This window comes from Dama dama, chromosome 20 (genome assembly GCF_033118175.1).
Source record: "Dama dama isolate Ldn47 chromosome 20, ASM3311817v1, whole genome shotgun sequence".
NCBI lineage: Eukaryota > Metazoa > Chordata > Mammalia > Artiodactyla > Cervidae > Dama > Dama dama.
This window is the reverse complement of record NC_083700.1, coordinates 112368415-112386656: the sequence shown is the minus strand read 5'-3', so window position 1 is coordinate 112386656 and position 18242 is coordinate 112368415. Positions and strand designations below refer to the sequence as shown.

Below are 18242 nucleotides of genomic sequence, written 5' to 3'. Positions count from 1 at the left end.
TGAAAGTTTCAAATAGTGTAGAAATATACAAAACCCACTAAGAAAGAACATACCTTAAATGCCCAGTGTTTAATGGCTGCTTGCCCCCTTCAGCAAGCTTTTCTTTCTTTTTAAGGGCATACCAGTGAATTCATGTCATTTTGATATTTTCCTAAACATCTGTTTGATTTCAGAACTGGTACGCCAAGACCCCTATGGGTAGAAAGCGAGCCTTGGCATTAACAGGAGGTAACAAAGAAAATGAAAAGGACAAAGGAAAAAAGGAGAAGAAAGGGAAAAAGGAGAAAAAGAAAAAGTAATGCCTTTCTGAGGAGCTGGGAATGCAGGTGTCTCTGACTTGACAGAGGAGACTGACCATTGCCCGTCTGAAGACCCACACTGACACGCCATGCCCATCAGCCCTGCCCCACTCAGGTCCTCAGAGGTTGACCACCAAGTTAGCTGTCCATGACAACTATTTCTACAGCTTGTAACTGTTTCTTAGCCTATTTAAAGTTTGCATATAATCCAAACTCACTCTTCACATACTCCACAATCTTTCCAAGTTGGACACTTCATCTCATCAGTACCAGTTGCCAGATTTAAATGTTGATAGTTAGAAAATATTCTAATTTGACAACTAGTTAAGTTCAGTCTGTCATTGATACTACTAGGTTTTTATTAACTCATGTATACTGTATATTATCTTGCACAAATTTTAATAAATTAATTCTTTGCTCTATTCATATCATTTAAATAATGGAATAAAAACTGTTTTTCTTGAACTGACCCAGTAATTTGGCTGCTAAAGCTAAAAAAGGGTTTTTAAATTAATGATTTCAATCTTCTGACTTTATGGGGAGGCTAAGACCCAGGGTCACAGAGCTAATATTTAGAGCATTGAGGCTGAAGTCATTGCCTCAATTCCCAGGTCTTGAGATCTTGAGAAGCACTGGAATACTGGCAGGCCAACAGCTAGATGAAAAGTACTACATGAAAATGGGGTAGAGACATCCCCAGCGGTCCAGTGGCCTTGGGTTCAATCCCTGGTTGGGGAACTAAGATCCCACAAGCCGTGAGGTGTAGCCAAAAATAAAATGGGATAAGAATTGTAGAAGAGAAATGCTAAATAAAGAAGTAAAAAATGCTAAGAAAAAAAAGGATTAAAGCATAGAAAGATGAGGGTCAAAAGATAAATTTCAGTTTTGTATAAACATGAATGGTTATTTGGTAGAAGACGATAAGTGACCCACTTCTCCCTTGTGAGAACACAGAGGAAGGAGACAAGCTGAGGTGGGATAAATTTAATTAAATGTAATTCAAATTAACTGTTGCACAGTTTGGGGCTATGGCACAGAAAGTTCTACAATCTCCTTCTCTGTAGACCAAGCTCCATCTCCAGGCTTTCCCAAGATTTTCAATGGGTTAGATCTTTAATGCCCCCGAAATGACCAGTGGTTCCCAGGCATCTTCTGGCCATCAGCACAGACCCCTCAGCCTGTGTCTGTACAGGACATGGACACAGATTAGGAGAGAAAGAGACAGCCCACGGCCCAAGGGCACCGAATCTGCTCTGCATAAACTGGAAGGTGTCTGAATCTGTTCTCTTCAACAAGCCACTGTTCCAAGTGCACTGCCATAGAGCTGCCAAAGGAACCCGAACTTCTGCAGACTCTGACCCCTTAACCACCCCAGATCATGTCTGGTCAAGGCTCCAAGAGGCCTGAGGGGTGGACAAACTCCCCACCCTGAGCCCAGGAAACAGGGAAACCTTCATCTCTCCAGCGTGGTTCCCCCTCTTCTCACGTGTCGTGGGAGAAAACCCTTGGTTGTGACCCCAGATGGGAACTTCAAGGCTCTAGGGTTTGGTGTTCATTGCAAATAATAGAATCTAGATTATAAAGCCATGAGAATCACTACGTCATCGTCCACTGGCCAGCTCATCAAACCGTAAGCCTGTCAGTGATCCATGTTTAATTTATTTTTACTTACTTTTTGGTTGGCGGTGCCACTCAGCATGCAGGATCTTAGTTCCCCAACCAGAGGTCGAATCTGTGCTCCGTGCAATGGAAGTGCAGATTTTTAACCACTGGGCCACGAGAGAAGCCCCACAATCCATGTTTAAAATCTGAGGTCCTCCTGGGAGAATGATGCAGCCATGTGCTACAACCCCTGATCTTACTGGATGCAGGGAAATGACAGCCTTTACTCATGGGAGAAAAGGAAAATAAAAGCATGCAAAGAGAGGAAGAAGGAAGGGACTGTGGGAAAGAAGGACAGACACTTCTGAGCTGGGGCCTGAGCTGTTTCTGGGCCATGATGTGACAATTCATCCCTCCTGAGAACGTTCTTAAGTGAAGGAGACAGTAATGAATGTCATTAACCCTCATTAAGGGAGCTTCTGTACAATGAAATCTGACTAAAGTGGAATTAAAGCTCTCGGTGACTCTGCCCTCAGCCTGCCCTGTTTTTGGACCCAGAACCACTGCAGGCTAACTCAGCATTCCTTTGAGCATGTTCCCGAGACCGTGGGGCCTTAAACAGACACCTCCGACCAGAACTAGCAGGTTTAGGACACCCTAATGCTGAGGCTTCCCAGGTGACAAAGATGCTAAAGAACTCACCTGCCAAACCAGGAGACATGAGTTGGATCCCTGGGTTGGGAAGATCCCCTGGCAGAGGAAATGGCATCCCACTCCAGTATTCTTGCCTGGGGAAGCCCATGGACAGAGAAGCCTCGTGAGCTACAGTCCATGTGGCCTCAAAGAGTAGGATATGACTGAGCACATCTGCAAAGTTCAAGTGCACAACACTCCAGAAACTATTTTCGAGGTTCTTCCTAATGCTCCATCCATGTGTGGTATGAAGACAGCAATTGTAGGTGGTGTCACATGGTTATTCAAAGAGTGACACCAGCTTCAGCCACTAATGACTTTAAGGGACCCAAACTACTTAGAGAAGTGGCTTCTGGTGCCCTTACAGGTCTGAAGATTTTAACAGAAGCATAGATGATACTAACAAGCACAGAGAAACCACAAAAGACCAATGGGTTTGAAACCAAGAGGGTAGCTACTTCAACAGGAAGGTTTGGAAAATCAAAGGGATCTTGACCCAAAATACGTCTCCCTGCACCACTAGGCTTCCCAGGTGGCACTAGTGGGAAAGAACCCACCTGCCAACGCAGGAGGCAGATGAAGTGATCCCTGAGTGGAGAAGATCCCTTAGTGGTGAAGATCCCCCAGAGAAAGAAATGGCAACCCACTCCAGTATGTTTGCCTGGAAAATCCCATGGACACGGGAGCCTGGTGGGCTACAGTCCATTCAGTCGCAAAGAGTTGGACACAACTGAGCGACTTGGCACCTTGCACTGTTAGAATCACTCCTTCACTGATGCGTGGTCCCCTTATCCATCCCCAGTCATTAGAAAGCACAGCTGCAGTATGCAGGGATGTGGGGTTCATTCTCCAAGCCTATCATTGAGCAGCCCCTATGTGCCAAGATGCTCAAGGGAACTGCTTTGCGGTCTAGAGGGGGAGGGGCCATCAATAAAAGACTTGTGTATCGGCTGCATGGAGCCAGATCCAAACAAGGGGTGTGGGGACCGGGGCACCCACCCTAAGACTTAGCCTAAGGGATCCAGCTTAGCAACGATTTCTGGATGGAGAATCTGAGATTCCATGAGTATATGGCAGGTCTATCTGATTCCTTAGCTCTTCAAAACGGCTGCAGTTACTGCCCATATAACTACCTAAGAGGGCCTATTTAGGGCCCCTGGCACATGGAATGTACTCCCTATGGGTTTATTGCCTTGTAGACATTTCACAGTGCACTTTGCATATTGGGCTTTGGGGTGATAACCCGGAGCCCAGGAGTCTGCTTCCAGGAGTCCTGGTCTCCGCCCCCTACTCCACCCTCACACCCACCACCACCCTCCAACTCCCCCAACCCACGCCCACTGGAAATCATTGGAAATCTCTTGCTTCACACAGGGCAGCTCTCCCAGGTCCTCCACACGGCAAGCAGAGACGGGGTCTCACTCTTACCTTGTGGCCTAGAGATGAAGCATCTTAGAAATTCTGTCTCCACCATCTATTCTAGTAGTTTAGAGCAAAGGCCTTGACTGACCCACCGCCCTTCCTGGCCCCGTACCCTCCGCGTCTTCATCGGGCAGGCGTTTGGTCTCTGCCTTATGGAGCTGTGGTGAGGAGCTATCCCAGCTCTGACCAGTGTGCCCAGCAGAGCCGGGCACCCGGTGAGGTCTCTGTGAGTGCCACCTGCTCTTCCATGGCAGGTCCTCAGCTTCCTGAGATGACAGTGCAGTGTGGTGACGTGATGGGGTGATTGCCCTGAGATACCCTGGCCTCCCCAGGGCCGGTGTGCACGTGCAGAAGCCGGAACCCTCTGCAGGGTGCCCCCATCACCCCCACCCCCAGCCCTTCCCCTTGACCATTTCCCTTGTGAGCCCGTCTGGGGTCTGGGAGGCCTCTGTTGCAGCCTTGGGGACACCGCGGGATCACCTCTAGAGCCCCTGGGTAAAGAGACCACCGCTCCAGCCTGTCCTCAGGTCTCTCCCGGCCCGTCTGGAAAATCAGCCAGCGTCTGGGAGGAGGGTCGTGGCTTCTTGGAAAGCCCCGTGGTCTGGGCTGGGCTGAGTCCAGACTCACAAACGAGCTGGGTGACCTTGAGCCAGTCCAACGATATGCATCCACACACACACACAACACATACACTGCACACAGAATCACACATGCCACACACATACATGCACAGACACATAAACACATGGATAGACATAAAACATACATGAACGGATACTCACATATGTACACATCCCACCCCTATAAACACATGCACGCCCACACACCCATCAGCACATGTTCACATGCACACATGCGTGTACACACCCCCATGGCCCCCACTTTCGCAGCAGGGCTGATGGCAGGTGCCCTTGACGCTGGCATCCCTGAGCCTCAGGGCTTCCCCCCTAGAGCAGCACCAGAGGGAGGCGTCCCCACAGGCCCTCCTGGGCCGGGCAGTGTGTCTACGGGCTGCACTGAGCAAGTGCATTGTGAAGACATCTGCCTCCTCATCCCCGTGGGAGGGGTTTTAGGGTCCCCCACTGCAGCTGGAAAGGCTAACGTGCCCCTCCATGGCTCCCCGCTGCACAGGGAGCAGGAATGGCCGCTCAGAAGAACGCGGCCACAACAAACCCAAACCAGACTCCCCACTCTCCACACGGAGCTCAGAGAGGTTGTCAGCCTTCCCAAAGTCACACAGCTCCTCCAGACAGCACCAGACCACACGCACAACTCGGGGGGCGGGGAGGGAAGCTGGACACCAGGCAAGGTGGGGCCCATCCTGGGGGTCCCCAGGAAGCCATGTGTGTTTCCTTGTCTATGAGACACCTGGGGTGAACCCCATAAACATCCTTCTAGCTCTGAGCTCCTGTTGCCCTTGGGATGGAAGCATTCCGGAGAAGAAGGTCTGTAAGCTGTAACCTGTGACAGTCATCAGGGCCACTAGGTTCACCCCGACTCCTAAACAACTGGGCTCGGACGCATCCCCGAGGAAAGCACCCGCAACATCGCAAGGCAGAGTCCTCTGCCTGCAGCCGAATATTCAGCATCTCTACAGAGAACTGGGGTCGGGGTGGGGGCTACCCCGAGAGAAGCAGACCCAGTGCTGAGGAAAAAGGTGAACAGCTGGAGTCAGAGCTGCTGTGCTCTGCACGTGATTCTCTGAACATCCTGGCTGATTTTATGTCCCAGAATTACAGATTTAGGGCTGGAGCCCTGTCTGGTGAGAGGTCGTCCTCACCCTGGAGAGCAGGGGCAATATTCGTCTGCCCCTGCAGAGTCGGACACGACTAAAGCAACTTAGCACAAACATGCTCTCAGCACCTGAAATTGCCTTTGGAGTCTTTCTTCTGAAGGAGAACTTTCCACTAGTCTTTTATCAAAATGTGAACACTTGTAAGAGGGGATGTGCATTCATGATTTTATTGAGTTATGACACAAATACAATAAAGGCACTTTGCTCACCATCCAGGATATGAAGGGGAGGTGTTGGCAGCACTTTAGAAGCCCACTTGCAGAGATGTCCAGTCAACAGACAAATGGATAAAAGAAGATATGGTACATATATACAATGAAATGTTGTTGCCGTTCAGTCACTAAATCGTGTCTGACTCTTTGCGAGCCCATGGATTGCAGCACGCCAGGCTCCTCTGTCCTTCACCATCTTCTGGAGTTTGTTCACGCTCATGTCTGTGAGCTACCAACTCATCACCAACTCAGTGGAATATTACTCGGTTATAAAAAAGAAGGAAATAATGCGATTTGAGGCAGATTATCATACTAAGTGCAGTAAGCCAGACAGAGAAAGACAAATATCATATAATATTGCATATTTGTGAAATCTAAAGAAAGAAGGTATAAATGAACTTATTGGCAAAAAAGAAAGAGATTCACAGACATAGAAAATGAACTTATGGTTACCAAAGGGGAATGGGGGAGGAGAGGGATAAATTAGGAGCTTGGGATTAACACACACACTATATATATATATAAAATAGATAACCAACAAAGACCTACTGTATAGCACAGGGAATTATACTAAATGGATAATAAACATAGGCAAAAAGAATCTGAAAAAGAATATATGTATATAAATAACTGAATTATATCAATATATGTATATAAAGCTATGACCAATGTACACAGCATACTAAAAAGCAGAGACTTTACCTTGCCAATAAAGGTCTGTCTAGTCAAAGCTATGGTTTTTCCAATAGTCATGTATGGATGTGAGAGTTGGACCATAAAGAAAGCTGAGCACCAAAGAATGGTTGCTTTTGAACTGTGGTGTTGGAGAAGACTCTTAAGAGTCCCTTGGACTGCAAGGAGATCCAACCAGTGAATCCTAAAGGAAATCAGTCCTGAATATTCATTGGAAGGACTGATGCTGAAGCTGAAACTCCAGTACTTTGGCCACCCGACGCAAAGAACTGACTCCTTGAAAAAGACCCTGATGCTGGGAAAGATTGAAGGCAGGAGGAGAAGGGGACGACAGAGGATGAGATGGTTGGATGGCATCACCGACTCAATGGACATGAATTTGAGTAAGTTCCAGGAGTTGGTGATGGACAGGGAGGCCTTTGGTGCTGTGGTCATGGGGTCACTAAGAGTTGGACATGACTGAGCGACTGAACTGAACTTTTGTGTATAAACGGGGCTTCCCAGGTGGTTCTAGTGGTAAAGAACCCGTTTGCCAATGCAGGAGACATGAGAGACTTGGGTTCGATCCCTGGGTCAGGAAGATCCCCTGGAGAAGGAAATGGCAACCCACTCCGATATTCTTGCCTGGAGAATCCCATGGACAGAGGAAACTGGCGGGCTACAGTCCATAGGGTCGCAAAGAATCGGAGGACACAACTGAAGCAATTTAGTGCATGTATATAAATAACTGAATTACCGTGCCATAAACCTGAAACGAACACAATACTCTAGATCAGCTATACTTCAATAAAAAAATAAATAAATACAAGAGAAAGAAAAAAAGAAGTCCACTTGCTGGCTTCTGCTCTGGGTGTGGCACACACGGGCCACTTCCAAAATCATCCACCCAGTGAGATGTGGCATTTTCCTCACCAGCCAGGCTGCCAAGTCCACGAGGCTCAGTGGCGTGGAGGTCTCCTTGGGCGGTACCCTGGCAGGGCTGGACCTGAGCAGATGCTGGTGCCAGCCAGAAACCTCGGTCTCCCCACGGCACACGCGGGGCTGCGGTGCTCCGTGCCCAGACCCAACCAGGTCCTGGGAGCTCCCACGGCTCCCTGAACACAGCAGGTCACCCCGCCAGGTGACCCGCAACAGCCAGAGCGGGGATGACAGCCTCCGTCCTAAAGGACAGATTTTACTCCAAGTGGAAACTAATTGATTCTGCCTCAGCAACTTTCCCAATTTGCGAGAATTCTGCAACTGACGGATGAGCTGATGGGGAACGTTAGCTTTATATAAAACAGTTAGCCGCAGACTTCAAAGGGTTCTCGAAGGTAAATTTAATTACATCCGCCCCAACCAGACATCCAAAATACCCTCGCTTAGCTTTTGTGTGTGTATTTATACTAAGCACAATGCCCACGTCCTGTGACATTAGTATGTCTCTTTACATCATTGAAAATTGGAGTCCTTTGGAACTGGTTAGAGCAAATTATAATGCCCCCAGCCAGGTCCTTTTGTTACGCAGCTCTTCAAAGGGGGTGCCTGCCTGGCCCTCTGAAAGCTGTGGGACCACTGGAGTTCATTTGAGAACCCTCTACCCCAAGTTGGTCTTGCAAATTATTTCTGCCCTATGCAGAGTCTCTTTACTGTCCTCCTGGCATCAAGTGACTTTGAATCTTGCATAATACATGCTCACACATACACAGGGAAGGGATTATTGTGCTGCCAGGATTTAATAGTGTTTATGGTAATGAGCTGAGGGGACGCGGGATGACAGAGGTTTTGTGTTCGTCCCTGGAGCGCGATGGTGCCATGTCCGGTGGCGGGAGAGCGTCCGAGCTGTGTGGGCTCGGCCTGCACCTACAGACCAGCCTCCGCCGTCCTCCAAAGGCCCCAGATCCGGACATGGGCGGCATTTGACCTTGGTGAAGCCCATTCCGGCCTCCTCTCCTGGTCCTGGAAAAAGGAGGCGCGATCAGTCAGCCAACACCTAGATGACAACCTGACCACACAGGTTTCTAGTGCGGCTTCGTGGGCTTGGCTCCTGAGGCTGGGCAGTGAGCTTGCTGCAGGCCAGCACCAAGGGTCGCTCCACCCCAGACCCTCAGCTCTGTGGAAGGTGGACCCAGCCTCTCTCCCACCAGTAAGGAACCGAACTGGGACAGGCACCCCTGTGTGGATGGCAGCTGAGAGCTCGCCACCCCTGCAGAGTCTGGCATTGCTTCTTGGTTGGCCACGACAGCAGGGCTCTGTGCAAAGCCAGCCCCAAAGAACCAGACACTCAGCTCAAGGCTTCTGTCCTCTCCTGTTCTTCAGGGAGCGCCCTGAGAGTTGGATGAAGAGCTGGACCAGTCAGGCGCCTGCCCAGGGGTCCAGCTGAAGGGACACCGGAACAACCCTGGGACCATAGTGCCCTCAACTGGAGCATGGCCAGCACTGCTCTTGGTCAGTCTGGGATGGGGAACTTGCTCTGTTAAGCCCAGGTCATGCCGGAAATCTCTTATTCTAAATGTAAAGGCATGTATCTTGAATACATATGAGTAAGTATCACAGGTATAAATATCATACCTACAAATAAGTATCTTTGTTTACTAATAGAATGCAGGCTATTCTGCCATCTCCAATAAACAAATGTACAAATATTCAAAGAATGCCCATTATTATTTTTTTTTTTCTTGCCTGCTTGGGTGACCTCCACCCCTCAGCCCATCCCTGCCATCTCATCTATTCTGCGAACATTCACAGGAAATGTCCATCACACGATTGTCCCATCCTGGGGACCATGGGACATCTCAGGGATGGACAAGTATGTGTGGAAAAGGGATAGAAGAGTGACCATGAGTGAGAGGAGATGATTATTGAACCAGCAATTCCTTTGGACCTATTCCATGCATGGCACAGGCAGCTACCAACCTCGTGATGAAAGTGTTTCTCAAGAGTGAGCCGACCGAGCACGGGATGGACTTGGGCCAAAGGCGGGTCCTGGCCGTGGGGGGCAACTCGGAGTGTGAGGTTGCTGGGCAACAGAAGGTCTCAGCTGACTGCCCGGTGCTGTGGTCCCAGCAGAGCCCTCACCTATCCGATAGGAAATTGTGCAAGTAAGATCCCAAAGTCCTACTCTTGTAGCAGGTCTTCAGTCACTAACTTCTCCTACCTGATCATTACTGTTGGCCAGGGTCTGCCCAGGAGGACCACACGTGCACGCTAAGTTGCTTCAGTCATGTCCAACTCTTTGCAACCCTATGGACTCTAGCCCACCAAGCTCCTCTGTGCATGGGATTCTCCAGGCAAGAATACTGACTGGGGTGTGTGCCATGCCCTCCTCCAGGAGACCAACCCAGGGATCAAACCCCTGTCTGTTACGTCTTCCTGTATTGGCAGGCGAGTTCTTTACCACTACCGCCATCTGGGAAGCCCCCTGGGAGGACAATGACTTTGGCTTAAAAGATGGACCCGGAAGACTGCTGCTGGCTCTTCCCCCGGCAACCGAAGGACATGTTCTTTATCTCAGCGGTAGTAGCATCAGCTGGCCGCAGCTGACCATCTGGGCCACAACAATGCTGCCACGATAAACATCATCTCAGGCGTAGCTTTGTTCAGTGCCTCGTCTGTCTCTGCTGGATGGATTCTCAAAAATGGCCCAGCTGGGTCAACATTTCATGCACACAGAAATTTGCAAGTAGAAAGTAGCGGGGAGTGAAAATCATAGACTACAGGGCTGTGGCCTCCTGCCAGCCCTCCAGGGCTGAGGTCCCCTGGGTCATGGACACCCCAGCAGAGGATGCCTGTCCATCATTTCTGCCATCCTGGAAACCGGCCGAGGACAGGTGGTAGCAATGTCGGGAGAACCAGGCCCTGTTGGAGACATCTGAAGGATCCGTGTCTGCAGTCACCTTCGGAGGGGCCCCAGTTCCGCCCTGGCTCCACCCTCTCCAGGGTCACTCATTAGTGGGAAAACAGGCAGGCCTTGATGCTTGTGTTGTGATGTGTTAAACAGACCCCAGCCCCTCCTACCACACCAGACACAGAGGGAAAGAGGAAGGGGCAAGGAAGTCGTGGTCAGGAAAGGGTTGAAATAAACTCCCATCACCTTCATCGGAAGGACTAATGCTGAAGAACTGATGCTTTCGAATTGTGGATCTGGAGAAGACTCTTGAGAGGCCCTTGGTCTGCAAGGAGATCAAACCAGTCAATCCTAAAGGAAATCAATCCTGAATATTCATTGGAATGATTGATGCTGAAGCTGAAACTCCAATACTTTGGCCACCTGATGGGAAGAGCCGACTCATTGGAAAAGACCCTGATGCTGGGAAAGATTGAAGGCAGGAGAAGGGGACGACAGAGGGTGAGATGGTTGGATGGCATCACCGACTCGATGGACATGAGTTTGTGCAAACTCTGGGAGATGGTGAAGGACAGGGAAGCCTGGCGTGCTGCAGTCCATGGGGTCACAAAGAGTCAACAGAGCCACTGAGCAACAACCTTGAGAGCAGGGAAAGTGCTTCACTCAGACTCCCATTCCCTGCATTCTCTGGCGAGATGGACACCTCCAAGAGGCGGTCCCCTAGAAGCTGCCACAGGGCACGAGGTGTCCTGCTTGTGACGGTCAGTATAGCCCCCGCTGAGGGGATCGCTGGCAGACATCTGAATTTGCATCAGAATGAGGTACTGAGTGGGGAGGGGAAAGGGAAGCTGCTAATCAACAAATGTAAAGTTTTGATGAAGCAACATGAATAAGCTCTAGAGACCGGTACCCACAGCATCGTACCCATAGTCAACAAGACTCTGCGCATGTGAGCACCATCAGTCGTGTCCGACTCTGTGACCCCACGGACTGTAGCCCACCAGGCTCCTCTGTCCATGGGATTCTCCAGTCAAGAATACTGGAGTGGGTCTCCAAGCTCCCCTCCAGGGGATCTTCCCAACTTGGGGATTGAACCTGCGTCTCTTGTGTCTCCTGCATTGGCAGGAAGATTCTTTACCACTGAATGATCTGGGAAGCCCAGCAAGACTATTTTGTCTGCTTAAGAAAGTAGATCTCAAGTGTTCTTACAACAATGAAACAAATTTGTTTTAAAAAACAAGGTGATGGTGGGAGGACTTTCAAACTATCAATACAAGAGGTAGGAAATCACCATTTGACAATGCTCTTCAAGGCTTCAAAATATGCTCGAGGATAGAATTTTAGAGGGAGTCCCTCAAAAACAATAGAGTTGGTTGTACAGGGCAGAGACCTACAGTAACCAGTCTCTGCCTGTATCCCCTCCTACCTCCTGGATGGTAATCTACCCTCCAACATGATCTGTGACTGGTGATCACAGGATGCAGAGACGATGTTTGAAACGGGTGCTCTGCTGGGGCCATCCCCATGCAAGACACAGAAGAGGCAGATCTTTGGCATGGAGAATCCAGGAATGGATGAATCCATCTAAATGTCTACCCTTGAGTCTAGACACTCTTCCAGTAGGCAACATGGGGTGCACAAGGTAGAGAGAAGATGAGACCCATCTCTGAGAACAGAAGACTAAGAGTCAAGTGCAGGCTCCACTGCAAGCCCACTCTCCGGTTCCCCCCTAAAGACGCCCCCATTTAATCACAGGGGTATGAGCGGTAACGGAGGAAACGGGTGCTGGATGGGAGGGAGTTATGCAGTGAGGAAGGGGACGTAACTGGTTTTAGCTTCTCTGATCATTTACACATGGAGAAATAGTCGTGAGTGAAGGCTGCAAAGACCCAACATTTCAAGAGATATGATATTAACTAGACAGGCTTAATAGTCAAACGGATTTGGAGAAAATGCAAACAAGTGGAAAATCTGACATCTCCTCCTTTTCCTTCTCTCCTTTTCAGGACTGCGGAGGACTTCCCCAGGGGTACAGTGGATGAGAACCCACCTGCCAATGCCGGTGATGCGCATTCGATCCATGATCCGGGAAGATTCCGCTAAGCCGGTGTGCCAGAACTGCTGAAGCCAGCACTCCCTAGAGCCCTTGAGCCACAACTGCTGAGCCCGAGTGCGGCCACCACGAAAGCTGTGCACCCTGGAGCCTGTGCTCCCCAACGAGAGATGCCGCGGCTGCCACGAGAAGCCCGTTCACAACTAGAGAGTAGGCCCCGCTCTCCACAACTAGAGAAAGCCCGCGTGCAGCCACGAAGACCCAGCATCACCACAAATAAATAAAGAGAAAATAAATCTTTTAAAAACTGTTTCTTTAGAACAAAAAAGAACTGGGAATTCAACAAGCCTTGCCCAAAACTAAATAAATCTGCATTTACCCATTGTTTTCTCTTTGCCTTGGCCAATTACATTAGAATATGAGTGTTACCTTATCAAACCATCATCACTGCCCTATCCAGTTGTACATCAACAAGCACACACGTCTCAGCTGACGTCCATGATTGTGAAATGCTAAATCCTGTTGACTTCCATTGACCGTGAAGGAAAGAGCGAAGGTCCCTTGCATAGAATGCTTCTTTCAAAGCCTTCCTTCCTGTTGCCTTGGTGAATCCATGTGGAATGGAGATTGTCTTGGTGATAAGAGGAAGCCAAACCAAGAGAATGGGAAAGATGGTATATTGGGGCCAATAAACTCTCCTTGAAAGTTGGTTTCTTGGAGATGAGCTGGGTACACTATGGTGCTTTCAGCCAGCTCTCCTGCTGGCATTATTAGGTCCATAAACTCTCCTAAGATTCTATGAGCCAAATGGCCTCTCTCCCCGCACAATACCCCCAAGCCCAGGCCCTGACTTCCGTGAAGCGGAGGGATGCTGGCAGCTGAAATGCGATGCTGCTATCACATGGCCACCTCTAGGATGCCTTAGGGCAGCTGGAGGTCAATAAAATGTCTTGGAATCCTGCCCACCAGACCCCATCTGTGCCTGGGGTCCCTGGGACTTTAGTGAGAACACAGCTTGTAAGATGGGGAGAAGGCCCACTGCACAAAACAGATGCCTATTAACTAGGAAGGGTTCACAGCGGACCACAGCGGAGTTGGGAGGTATTTATGCAGTCAGGAAACAGACCACCAGGGAGGGAAGGGGAGGAGGAGGAGCAGCGGTGGGTCCCCAAGGTGGCCTGAAAGGGAAAAAGCATGAATGGCCCAGATCGGTCTTAAAGAGCCTGCCCGGGGCACCAGGACCCACCAGGGCTCCCGGCAGAACCTGCGTGCAGGTGTTGTTTGTGGGTCTTCGCCTGCAGTGACTGTACCGACATGCATCCCTGAGCAGCCCCTCTCCGTGTCGGATGTGCCCTTGAATCTCCCAGGGATCTTGTTAATATGCAGATTCCTTATCCCTTGGTCAGGATTGGGGTCCAAGATTCTGCATTTCTGAGAAATGTCAACCCACTCCAGTACTCTTGCCTGGAAAAGTCCATGAACTGAGGAGCCTGGTAGGCTACAGTTCAGGGGTCGCAAGGAGTCAGACACGACTGAGCAACTCTTTCTTTCTTTCTTTCTTTCTTCCTTTCTTTCTCAGATGATACTGATGCCGCTGGCCCCTGAACACTTTATGAGGAGGAGAGCATCTTGGGCTCCATCCCAGGCCTCGGGAATCAGAGTCTGCCTCTCATCACATCCCCAGGGGACTCACGTGCACATACAGTTTTAGAAGTTCTGTTCTAGACACTACTTACACATCAGAAATCAGAACAAGGGCATCAGAGAACTTCGTGCCCAAGAGCCATGCTTGGTACCCATGAAATGAGCCAATGTAGGGACCATGTGAAGCATCACCTTTGAGTTTCTGTCATCAGGGAGCAACTCCATCACAACTACAGACGCCGCCAGACTGAACACGCGGGCCAGGACGGGTAGTTCATTAGGCAGGACTTGTGTTGTCCTTGTATTTTGTCCCAGGGGCTCCCAAATGTCATTCATTCATGTGCCCATTTGGCCATTTGTCTTGTGGCAACAATGCCCCCAATTTTCTCTGATTTTCAAAAGGCAAGAAACCAATGGTTTTTGTTAAAACGTAGATGTTCCAAAACATGGTAACACAAAATTCCAGAAATTACTCCTGACAGGTCAAAGTCATGTGTGTTTCTGTGAAAACTCAATGAAAACACTAAAACACAAATTGACATACTTTGGGAGGCTTTGATTTTAGGCCTGGCAGGAAGCAGGGATTGCTTGCATAAAGGAAGACAGAAAAGCATTTTAAAAGTTTACCCACTGATAGGAAAATGCCAAGTATTACCAGCAAAGAGTGAGTTAAGTCACTCAGTCGTCTCTGATTCTTTGCGACCCCTTGGACTGTAGCCTACCAGGCTCCTCCGTCCACGGGATTTTCCAGGCAAGAGTCCTGGAGTGGGTTGCCATTTCCTTCTCCAGGAGATCTTCCCGACCCAGGGATTGAATCCAGGTCTCTCACATTGTAGGCACATGCTTTACCGTCTGAACCACCATGGAAATCCAGCAAAAGGAAGCATTAAATTAGTAAGAAGTGAAAGTTGATCTATGCTTTACCCAAAAAGCAAAAACAAAAATTAAAAAAATGAAGAAAAAGAATACAGAACAGGGAAGAAGACCCCAATACAAGCTCAGTTTTGTCACTAACGGGTGCGTACAGACCTTTGGATTCCCTGGTGGCTCAGTGGTAAAGAATTCACCTGCCAATGCAGGAGACACAGGAAACTCAAGTTTGATCCCTGTGTTGGGAAGATCCCCCGGAGGAGGGCATGGCAACCCACTCCAGTATTCCCGCCTGGAGCATCCCACGGACAGAGGAGCCTGGCGGGCCTCAGTCCACGGGGTCCCACAGAGTAGGACACAGTTGAGAGACTGAGCGTCAGCACAGACCTTCGGTGAGACTCCATCTGCCCAGACTTCAGTTTGTCCCTCAAATTGGGCATCTGCGTCCACAGCTCCTTCTCAGGTCTAAGAATCTAAGCTTTCAAAATCGAAGCTTTACATTTTGATGCTTTGCTGTGATTTTCAAAGTAGACTTAAACAGATGCATGTCACATATCATTTTTGGAAAGTGTGAACTGGAAAGACAACCTACAGAATGTAAGAAAATATTTGTATTGAGTTTTTTTTTTCAGTTGGGGCTAATTATCCACAAAAGAGTTGCTATAGATATTTGTGTACAGATTTTTTGTGTGAACATAAATTTTCATTTCTCTGGAATAAATGCCCAGGAGTAAAATTTCTGGGTCTATGAAAATCCCATGTCTAGTTTTATAAGAAATTGCCCAGCTATTTTCTGAAGCAGCAGTACCATGCTACGTTCTCAGCAGCGATTGGTGAGGGATCCAGTTTCTCCGTGTCCTTCTCAACACTTGGTGTTGTCGCTCTTTTATTTTAACCCTTCTGACAGATTCTGCAGAGATATCTCGTTGTCATTTTCATTTCCTGTTCCCTGATGGCTACTGATGCTGAACATCTTTTTTCATGCTTACTTGTCATCTGGATTCAGAGAAATATCTCTGTGTCTTTTGCCCACTTTCCCTCCTTTTAACTGAATTTGACTACCTAAAAAGCTCCGTGCTGCTTTTAGAGGAATAAGAAACATATATCCCTGTCAGAAAAATAAAATAAAATAAAGCAGGAGACATGCATCCTCAAACATTCACGGGAAGACCTGCAGAAATGTCCATGAAAAGCAGCTGAATTTATTAAACAGTCATTGTCGAGAAGCACATTCCGAAGGCAGAAGCCAAAGCTTCAGTGGTTCCTGCCAGATTTCAGAAGGCTCCAGAAGAATATTTCTGTATGATGCTCTTCAACAAGTTAGCATTTGTTCTTATTTTGGGGGGAGGGGTGCGAGGGGGAGCGTGTTCATAATTGGGCTAACACATCCTAGAGGCTCCATCAGAATTTCGTCCACATTCTAATATCCAGGGCTGACTCTAATACCTGGTTCTCTGAGCAGCGTGTTAAGATTCTATTTTGGTGGGAAATGGACATTAGGGAACCCTGGCTTACAATTTTCCAGCCCTCAATCATTTCTTCTCTGCTGTGTTGCATCATTCTGGAAGATACCTGGGCATTCCAGAAAGGAAACAGATTGCCATTGCTTTCTTTGAGAGAAACCCCAGGGCTGGGAACAGGAAATCCTGAGCAGGGGTAGGGGTCCATAGTGAACGCACAGGGCAGCTCCTAGCACGGCACCCTGATCCTTGCCTCACTCTTCACAGCAGCCGCAGAGGTGGAAGCCACCCAAGTGCCCGCGATGGATAAAGGGAAAAACAAGATGCAGTCCGCACACAGTTCAGGCTTGGAAAGGAAGGGGACCCTCACAGAGGCCACAACACACATGAACCTCGAAGACGCTAGCTGTGAAGCAAGTCAGTCATCAAAGGACAAGTCGTGTATGATCCCGCTTGTGTGAGGTCCCTAGAGGAGTCAAAGACACAGAGACGGCAAGTAGGAGGCTGGTTGCCAAGGGCTGGGGGAAGGAGCATGGGAAGCTGGCGTTTGATGGGGACAGAGCTTCGGTTTGGGAAGAGGAAAAATGCTCTCGAGGGGATGGTGGTGATGGTTGCCCAATGACGTACGTGTATTTAAAGCCACTGAACTACAGTCTGTGTGTGTGGTAGTCACTCAGTCGTGTCCAACTCTTTGAAAATGAAACGTTTAGAAATGGTTAAAATGGCAGATTTCACGTTATGTATATATTCCCACGGAATTCCCTGGTGGTCCAGTGGTTAGGACTTAGTGCTTTCTCTGTTATGGGCCCAGGTTCAATCCCTGGTCAGGGAACTAGGATCTCACTAATTAATTTAGGGGGTGGGGTGCTCCAAAATCACTGCAGATGGTGACTGCAGCCATGAAATTAAAAGACACCTGCTCCTTGGAAGGAAAGTTATGACCAACGTAGGCAGGATATTAAAAAGCAGAGACATTACTTTGCCAACAAAGGTCCGTCTAGTCAAGGCTATGGTTTTTCCAGTAGTCATGTATGGATGTGAGAGTCGGACTATAAAGAAAGCTGAGCACCAAAGAATTGATGCTTTTGAACTGTGGTGTTGGAGAAGACTCTTGAGAGTCCCTTGGACTGCAAGGAGATCCAACCAGTCCATCCTAAAGGAGATCAGTCCTGGGTGTTCATTGAAAGGACTGATGCTGAAGCTGAAGCCCCAATACCCTGGCCACATGATGGGAGCCGCCGTCCCGTTGGAAAAGACCCTGATGCTGGGAAAGATTGAAGGTGGGAGGAGAAGGGGACGACAGAGGATGAGATGATTGGATGGCATCGCCAACTCAGTGGACATGAGTTTGAGCAAGCTCCGGGAGTTGGTGATGGACAGGGAGGCCTGGCGTGCTGCAGTCCATGAGGTCACAGAGTCAGACAAGACTGAGCGACTGAACTGAACTGATATATTCCCACAATTTTTTAGAAAAGAAAAGGTGGGTTCTTTACTTTCAGACTCACATTGATCTCATCTTCCAGGTGACTGTCCAGGTCTGCTCAGAAGCAGCCTGGTTTTGATTCCCCAAACCTCCAGGAAAGAATAAAGTGTAACAACCTGGCAGCCGGTTCTCATTACCTTAGGAAGCCAAGACTGCTCTCCTGTTTGCCAGCAGCTGGGGCTGGCTTGAT

General features: G+C 48.9%; 1 protein-coding gene and 1 non-coding gene across 2 annotated transcripts in view; both read left to right on the top strand.

Annotated features, from left to right (window-relative positions):
* Window positions 1–299, top strand: part of IQCA1 (IQ motif containing with AAA domain 1) — a 178072-nt gene extending 177773 nt beyond the window's left edge. Inside the window, exon 19 of the mRNA XM_061120125.1 lies at window positions 174–299. Coding sequence (XP_060976108.1) covers window positions 174–299 — 126 coding nt within the window. The remainder of the gene's footprint in view (window positions 1–173) is intronic.
* A 17029-nt stretch (window positions 300–17328) lies between these two features.
* On the top strand, window positions 17329–17401 carry TRNAE-UUC (transfer RNA glutamic acid (anticodon UUC)). Its single transcript has one exon. It is a non-coding gene; the product is annotated as a tRNA-Glu (tRNA).
* The last annotated feature ends 841 nt before the right edge of the window (window positions 17402–18242 follow it).